The 9,024-nt window shown below is 43.8% G+C and overlaps 2 protein-coding genes across 2 annotated transcripts; one reads left to right on the top strand and one right to left on the bottom strand.

The window, feature by feature from the left end:
- Positions 1-618: 618 nt before the first annotated feature.
- On the top strand, positions 619-1,950 carry LOC311319455 (N-acetyllactosaminide beta-1,3-N-acetylglucosaminyltransferase 2; the record flags this gene model as incomplete). Its single annotated transcript, XM_084451016.1, has 1 exon — positions 619-1,950. One exon carries the CDS (start codon positions 619-621, stop codon positions 1,948-1,950), a length of 1,332 nt encoding a protein of 443 aa, XP_084307142.1.
- Positions 1,951-2,496: 546 nt separating this feature from the next.
- Positions 2,497-8,697, bottom strand: eif1ad (eukaryotic translation initiation factor 1A domain containing). Its single transcript, XM_084450680.1, has 5 exons — positions 8,558-8,697; positions 8,018-8,132; positions 7,740-7,848; positions 4,282-4,390; positions 2,497-3,077 (listed from the first exon to the last, which is right to left on the bottom strand). Exons 2-5 carry the CDS (start codon positions 8,102-8,104, stop codon positions 2,849-2,851), a joined length of 534 nt encoding a protein of 177 aa, XP_084306806.1. The 5' UTR covers positions 8,105-8,132; positions 8,558-8,697; the 3' UTR covers positions 2,497-2,848.
- Between the last annotated feature and the right edge of the window lie 327 nt (positions 8,698-9,024).

The raw sequence follows: 9,024 nt of genomic DNA, 5'->3' as shown, positions 1-9,024 counted from the left end.
ATTCCTCCAGTCAAAGTCAATGGAATTTAAGAAAAATATTTTCATAATTCGGATTATGATTGAAAATCAACTATGATCACCAGAATCAATAAAGTTTATCTCCGAGTATTTGCCGTTTAAGGCATTCTACTAACTTTTCGGTGTCGACCAAGATATCATTTTTCAAAAGACGTGTGAGAAATGCCATTCATTCTCTCGGTATTAGGAACACTACCACTAGGGGGCGATGAGATTAATTTCCCTATACTCACAATATGACATGTTATTACTTAGATTATTTTGTGAAACATTAACACTTTTCAATATATTAACATAGTTAATATTTAACAGTCCTGGCAAAGAAAATGTACAACCTATTAGGGTTGGTCAGAGACACTGATATATAGTCAGGAACTATTATAGCCTACCGTTCAGCTCAGATATTTATTAACAGACGTGGTCATCAGAACCATAAATGCTACACTTGACAACCATGACTAACCCTCGGCTCTTTCCCCTAGCTGAATGGCTCGATGTCGATGTCGTTGCCGGTGGCGTCGGACGCTCATGTGCATTTGTACACCCTTCATTCTTTTGGCGCTGCTCTTCGTCTATGTCACTCTGGCGGTGTGCTCCAACATGGCCACTGGTGGCACCACGGGGTTCCCCGTCATGTTCGAACAAACCCGCTTCATCTCCCCTGGGACAGTCAGAAGCGCAGGTCTGGCCCTCATGCCCTCCAAGCCCTTCTGGGACCCCCACCCCCACGGGGACGCTCTCTGGAACCAGCTCCAGCTGCTAATTGACCGCCAGTACAACCCTATCCTGAGGTCCAGACTACAATCCCACCGTCAAACTTTAGTCAGATATCAGGGGTCCCGCTCCCCACTGGACACAGGGTTCTCTGAGATCACGGACCCGGGTTCTCAAATGGCGGATTTCAACAAGATGCCGCAGCTGATGAAGGACTTTGTTCGCTCCATGCACCAGAGGAAGTACCCCGTCCTGATCGAGCCCCCAGAGGGCTGCGGCGTCGGGGCAGACGGGGTCCAGAAGAAAGCCACCCTGCTCCTGTTGGCCATTAAGACGGAGGAGGCGAACTTCGCAAACCGCCAGGCCATCCGGCAGACGTGGGGCCGGGCGGGCTGGGTGGACGGGCAGCTGGGCCCCGGCGGGTTCGTCCGCAGGGTGTTCCTGCTGGGGAAGAACCGGGCGGTGACGGCGCTGAACACCACGCCACTGCTGCGGATGGAGAACCAGCACTACAAGGACATGCTCCAGTGGGACTTCCAGGACTCCTTCTTCAACCTGACCCTGAAGGACGTGCTGTTCTGGGACTGGTTCTCACACCGCTGCTCGCACGCCCTCTTCGTGTTCAAGGGGGACGACGACGTGCTGGTGCGGACGCCGGGCCTGCTGGACTACCTGTACCGGCAGATGTTGCAGGCGGGGGGGCCCGCGGGCATGAGGGACTTCATGGTCGGTGAAGTGATCGGCGCCGCCAAACCCGTCAGGGAGGAGTCCCAGAAGTACTACGTGCCGGCCAGCTTCTACAAGGGGCTGTACCCCGCGTACGCCGGCGGCGGTGGCGTGGTGTACTCGGGCCTCCTGGCCAAGCGGCTGGCCCAGGTGTCCCGAAGAGTCCACCTGTTCCCCATAGACGATGTCTTCGTGGGCATGTGCGTGTTCAGGCTCAGCGGCAATCCCATCCACCACCCCGCCTTCCTCACCTTCGACTTCCCCAAGAAGGAGAAGGAGCAGCCGTGCCGGTACCACACCATCCTGGTGGTCCACAAGCGCAGCCCCTCCCAGCTCATCCAGATCTGGCAGCAGCTGAAGGAGACGCAGGCCCAGTGCAGAAACAGCACGCTGAGAGTGGACGAGGCCGACGGCAAGGGGATCACTAAGAAACAGGAACCGCCAAAGGTTGAACTGGATATTAATCCAATTAAGCAAGTCTCAGAAAAATGAGGACAATGAGGAAATGACTCTGGATATCTAACGGGTTCCTACGCTGTAGGTTTGTTTACATGTTTCTTAAACGGTTTTGTACTGTTGGTTTCTTCACATCGTTGTTGTATTATGCAGATTTCCCTCAGAACTGCAAACATACATGACCTGTCAGACAGGTTCTGGTTCCAGCAACTGCAGTAGTTTCTTCCTCCGTTTCAGGGCATTGGGGTCAATTGATAAACATCAGGTAGTCACCCCACACCCCCAAATACCTACCTCTACACATTCCATTCCTGAGGTTTGGGTATTAGCTTAAGCATACCCAAGCTAATCTGTTAATACATACTAGTGTGAAGCACTTAATGTGAAAATATTTGTCAAATAAACTGCAAAAAATGAACAAGTGTTGAATGTTAGTGTTTGTGCTCTGTAATATCACCTCTCCACATACAACTACTCAACATTCACATATTAGCTTCAATAAGAAATGAGCTACTGAACAAAGTTCAACCTTCAAAAAGACATGTTTTAATACACAATCTTTATGTACACATAATACACAAACTATTTTCTTCAGTCAGGAATGTCATGGACTAATAAAGGAATTACACAAACAAAATGTACTTCTCTAAATTTGCACTCAAGGGAAAGCTGGTTTACATCTATCTGTGAGTGGATATTATAATAAACTATGAATATGTCCACTGGGTGCCATCATGCCATGTTATATACTGTACACAACATACAAGCAGAGCAGTTGTCCATTGGGCAGCTTGGCAATCAGTGAGTAGTATTATGGGATGGGGTCGATGGTTTGCCAGGGTTTAACGGGTAGTTGAAATCTCAATCTCTCCATCCTTGAGGTGGCAGGCATCACTGGCCTTCATGTGGGTGTTTGTCCATCTGCATGTTTTCACTATGAGCTGCCCTCCACTTTTTCATCTTCATCCTTCTCCTTCTCCTCATCATCATCAGTCTCTTCCTCGCTCTCGCTGTAGTGGTAATTGCAGCGGTTGGTGTTGACGAAGAGGTCGCTTTCGTCATCCTCGGAGTCACCGCTGCCCTCTTCCTCCTCCCCGCCCTCCGCGGGAGGCTGCCCGTCCCTCCCTTCTACCGGTGAAGGCTCCTCGGTGAACCCCTCCGGCCTGGAACACACACACACACAGAGCACACCACCAAAACCACCATGCCGGTGAAGAGCGCTTCAAAGTGCTTGTTCCCATTTGCAGCAGAAAAGTGTGGCGGTGCCTACAACACCAACCTCTATAAAAATGCTGCAAAATAGACATTTACCAGTCAAATTAATTGTTTGTGTGCGTGTGTGTGCGTGACCAGCGTTTCCGCTGGTAAGGTTTTGCCGTGGCGCAACGTGCCGACAGCTCATGCCCATCTCAAGCACGTTGGTAAAGCCTTTGGTTTTATAATTCCCTGATGACAACTAGCGGATCCTATAACCTAATATATCAATACAATTTTCCAGATGGGCATACGACGATTTTTGAAGAGGAAGAGAGAGGAGAATGATGAGACCAGTCAGGTAGGCTAGGTTATTGCCAGCTAGCCATGATTCACACCGGGGGATTAAGGAACAAGGCAAGCTACCTGTAGTAGGCTAACAGTTTTGCCCGCTTCCCAGGGACCAGTAAACTCTGTTCGGGCAAGAGGAATGCCTCATGCAGTTGTCTGATCGGACAAGTAAAAAATGAATATGATAAATTGGCCTTGTGTTGCTAACGTTACGTAATCTGAAAATACAGTTTGAGCCGAAGCGGAGCTGCTCCATTTGAGCTACGCGCTGCTGTCTGTCCGTCCGTCAGTCAGCCCTTCAAGCGAGCGTTGTCAAGGAGACATACTGTACACCCCAAGCGCGAGTAGGTTTTGCAACTTTCGTGCGATGGATTGTGCGACGGTCTTTTTGGCTGGCTGAACTAACACTAGCTTGCGTTAATGTTCCTCCAGCCACCTAAAAAATGCCAATCAAAATAACAGAAAACATCAGCTGTTACCATTATAACAGCTGCTGTTATAATGGTAACCTACAATACATCTGATTAAAATATGTCTATAAACCATATGATTTATTAAGTGCCTGTGTGGTTACGGTTTTATCCCGTCCAGTTACATGTAATTAATTACATTTTAAGCTCTAGGACTTTACCAGCCTTACGAGATAAGTTAGGCCATCTTTATAGGCCTACGTATAGGAAGGGGACAGGAGAGAGGAACAAGGGAGGAAGAAGGGCGGTCTCTGATACCCCGCTTTGGTTTGGAGATGGGACTCTTTTTTTCACACAGCACCACACCAAGAGATCCGTTCCACAGGACACACCGTCTTAACTGTGTACTCACCAGAGCTGCAGCTTCTGTAGATGCTGAATGTTGTCTCTGTAGAGGATGAAGCTGATCTCTGCCTTCACCTTCTCCCCCTCCTCAATGGGGTCGACTATCACATAATCACCTGCAGGAAGCCAGGCAGGCCTGAGTAGCTGAGCAGCAAGGCACATGTTGAGCTTCTACATTATCACAATCACTACATCTACATTATCACAATCACTACATCTACCGCTACATTATCACAATCACTACATCTACTGTATTATCACAATCACTACATCTACATTATCACAATCACTACATCTACCGCTGCATTATCACATAATCACTACATCTACTGTATTATCACAATCACTACATCTACTGTATTATCACAATCACTACATCTACATTATCACAATCACTACATCTACCGCTGCATTATCACATAATCACTACATCTACTGTATTATCACAATCACTACATCTACATTATCACAATCACTACATCTACCGCTACATTATCACAATCACTACATCTACCGCTACATTATCACAATCACTACATCTACCGCTGCATTATCACAATCACTACATCTACCACTACATTATCACAATCACTACATCTACTGCTACATTATCACAATCACTACATCTACTGCTGCATTATCACAATCACTACATCTACCGCTACATTATCACAATCACTACACTACATTATCACAATCACTACATCTACCGCTACATTATCACAATCACTACATCTACCGCTACATTATCACAATCACTACATCTACTGCTACATTATCACAATCACTACATCTACTGCTACATTATCACAACCACTACATCTACCGCTACATTATCACAATCACTACATCTACCTCTACATTATCACAATCACTACATCTACAGCTACATTATCACAATCACTACATCTACTGCTACATTATCACAATCACTACATCTACTGCTACATTATCACAATCACTACATCTACCGCTACATTATCACAATCACTACATCTACCGCTACATTATCACAAACACTACATCTACTGCTACATTATCACAATCACTACATCTACCGCTACATTATCACAATCACTACATCTACCGCTACATTATCACAATCACTACATCTACCGCTACATTATCACAATCACTACATCTACTGCTGCATTATCACAATCACTACATCTACCGCTACATTATCACAATCACTACATCTACTGTATTATCACACTCACTACATCTACCGCTACATTATCACAATCACTACATCTACATTATCACAATCACTACATCTACCGCTACATTATCACAATCACTACATCTACCGCTACATTATCACAATCACTACATCTACCGCTACATTATCACAATCACTACATCTACCGCTACATTATCACAATCACTACATCTACCGCTACATTATCACAATCACTACATCTACCGCTACATTATCACAATCACTACGTCTACCGCTACATTATCAATCACTACGTCTACCGCTACATTATCAATCACTACGTCTACCGCTACATTATCAATCACTACATCTACCGCTACATTATCACAATCACTACATCTACCGCTACATTATCACAATCACTACATCTACCGCTACATTATCACAATCACTACATCTACCGCTACATTATCACAATCACTACATCTACTGTATTATCACAATCACTACATCTACCGCTACATTATCACAATCACTACCTCTACAGCATTATCACAATCACTACATCTACCGCTACATTATCACAATCACTACATCTACCGCTACATTATCACAATCACTACATCTACTGTATTATCACATAATCACTACATCTACTGTATTATCACATAATCACTACATCTACTGTATTATCACATAATCACTACATCTACCGCTGCATTATCACAATCACTACATCTACTGCTACATTATCACAATCACTACATCTACCGCTACATTATCACAACCACTACATCTACCGCTACATTATCACAATCACTACATCTCCCTCTACATTATCACAATCACTACATCTACCGCTACATTATCACAATCACTACATCTACCGCTACATTATCACAATCACTACATCTCCCTCTACATTATCACAATCACTACATCTACCGCTACATTATCACAATCACTACATCTACCGCTACATTATCACAATCACTACATCTACCTCTACATTATCACAATCACTACATCTACCGCTACATTATCAATCACTACATCTACATTATCACAATCACTACATCTACCGCTACATTATCACAATCACTACGTCTACCGCTACATTATCACAATCACTACATCTACCGCTACATTATCACAATCACTACATCTACCGCTGCATTATCACAATCACATCTACTGCTACATTATCACAATCACTACATCTACTGCTGCATTATCACAATCACTACATCTACCGCTACATTATCACAACCACTACATCTACAGCTACATTATCACAATCACTACATCTACCGCTGCATTATCACAATCACTACATCTACCGCTACATTATCACAATCACTACATCTACCGCTACATTATCACAATCACTACATCTACTGTATTATCACAATCACTACATCTACCGCTGCATTATCACAATCACTACATCTACCGCTGCATTATCACAATCATTACATCTACTGTATTAATCACAATCACTACATCTACTGCTGTATTATCACATAATCACTACATCTACTGTACTATCACAATCACTACATCTACTGTATTATCACAATCACTACATCTACTGCTGTATTATCACATAATCACTACATCTACGGTATTATCACATAATCATTACATCTACTATACTATCACAATCACTACATCTACTGCTGTATTATCACATAATCACTACGTCTACTGTATTATCACATAATCAGGGCTTAATTTGTGCCGGATCCTGCCGGAAAAAGATCCGGATCCTGCGAGATTTGGACGGGACCTACAGTATTTGGATCTGGCACCTTATTTGTAGTTATCAAAATATCAAAAATTGTGTGTAATAGTTAATGTTATCTTTTCTGCCATTCATTTATTTCCCATTGAAGTTACTGGTAAATCTCTTGCTTGCCCATTTTGAATGCATGAGAGACGTGACAGACATCAATCACTCAGGTTTCGCGGTGACGCCGGCTCCCTGAGGGCGTTTTGTGCAAGCGTGGAAGTTGTGAGTCACGTAGGCTAAAGTCGTGGTAAAAATGTTCAAAAGACAGTCCATTTTATTTCATTTCTTCAAACCTGTTGGTGAGTTCCACTTCCCATCTCGCGTGGCAGAGCTGGGTCAGGGCACAGTGGTTGATTTGCATTATGTAGACAAGTATGGGATGTCTGCCCACCTCCCTTGTTCTCTGTAAAGCGCATTGTGTTGCCTCTGGGTATGAAATGCGCTATACAAATAAAGCTTTGATTGATTGATTGAAGTAGCTATAATAGGGCTGCATACACAGTACTGTTACCTCTCTTGATCCATAGGTTTTTCCTGAACTTGGTGGGCATGCTGATCAGGAAGGTTTCTCCCAGGGCTGTGATGGCCTCATGCAAGTTATTCCCCCGACTCCCCAAGACCTAGAGGCACACAGGAGAAGACAAACGAGTAGACCTTCATTACTGTGTCAGACCTCCTGCCTGTGGTATGCCTACATAAACACAACCTGAGCTTACCTGTTTGGGGAGTACTATGAGAACAAGGCGTCACTATGGTACTTGTGATAATTACATACCGACTATCACTCACCTTCACGACCTGCTGGTTCTCTGTAGGAAGGACGAAGTCACCCAGGACCTCCTTCACAACGTGTTTGCGTTTGGTGGCCTGAGACATGGAGGGATCTTCTGTGGTTGATCGCCAGCTGTGGAAAGAGACATGCACGAGTTGAGCTAGTTCGTATTCATTGTGTGCACAATGCACAAGGGCAGTAAGAGAAATAAAAAATAACTTTGCTGACAACTCAAAAGTATGGCAATGTCTGAAATGCATACTACCTGCTACTTGCTATATAGTAGTAGGCATACTACATACTATATAGTACCTACTATATAGTAGGTGAAATACAGTATGCACAGTTTTGATGTAGCATGCTGCATCTCGCCTACTATATAGCAAGTAGTATGCATGTCGGACACGGCCTATGTCTTTTATGACACTGGTATTTTGCTCGCTAGAACACAGACTTGACTTGAACGAGGAGTTGACAGATTAACAACTCAACATGCCAGATATGTGCTAACTAGCATAACATCACACACGGGCAATTGTATTATAACAAAGTACTACCTTGAAAGTCAGTAATAAATGTGTTTCTTCGAAGGAGACCAAAGCTTAACCCTCTTAAATCAGGGAAACATAGAAAATGACCCGTTTTAATATTTGTTTTCAGCAACGAGACGCATGTGCCCGGTTTCCTTCCTGACAGCTGTGACGTGGTATTCAACAGGGCATTATGGGAGGTGTAGTTCGGGTTACATTCAAGAGCCAGAGTGTTTTCCCGAAAATCCTGTCAATTGGAATGTATTGTAATTTGCTATGGAAGTTTTTTGGCCTCTTTATTTAAATGGAAATGCATTTTGCAATTGGCAATTCAATGTGCACTTTGGTCATGCAATTGGAAAATGCATTTTAGATATTATTATTGTATACTCAATTGCCAATTGTAAAATGCATTTTCAACTGGCATGATCACTTTGCATATTGAATTGCCAAATCTAAAATGCATTTTCAAATTGCACAACCAAATTGCACAT

Source organism: Borostomias antarcticus, assembly GCF_949987555.1.
Source record: "Borostomias antarcticus genome assembly, chromosome: 16".
Lineage (NCBI taxonomy): Eukaryota > Metazoa > Chordata > Actinopteri > Stomiiformes > Stomiidae > Borostomias > Borostomias antarcticus.
This window is presented reverse-complemented; position numbering and strand designations above follow the sequence as displayed.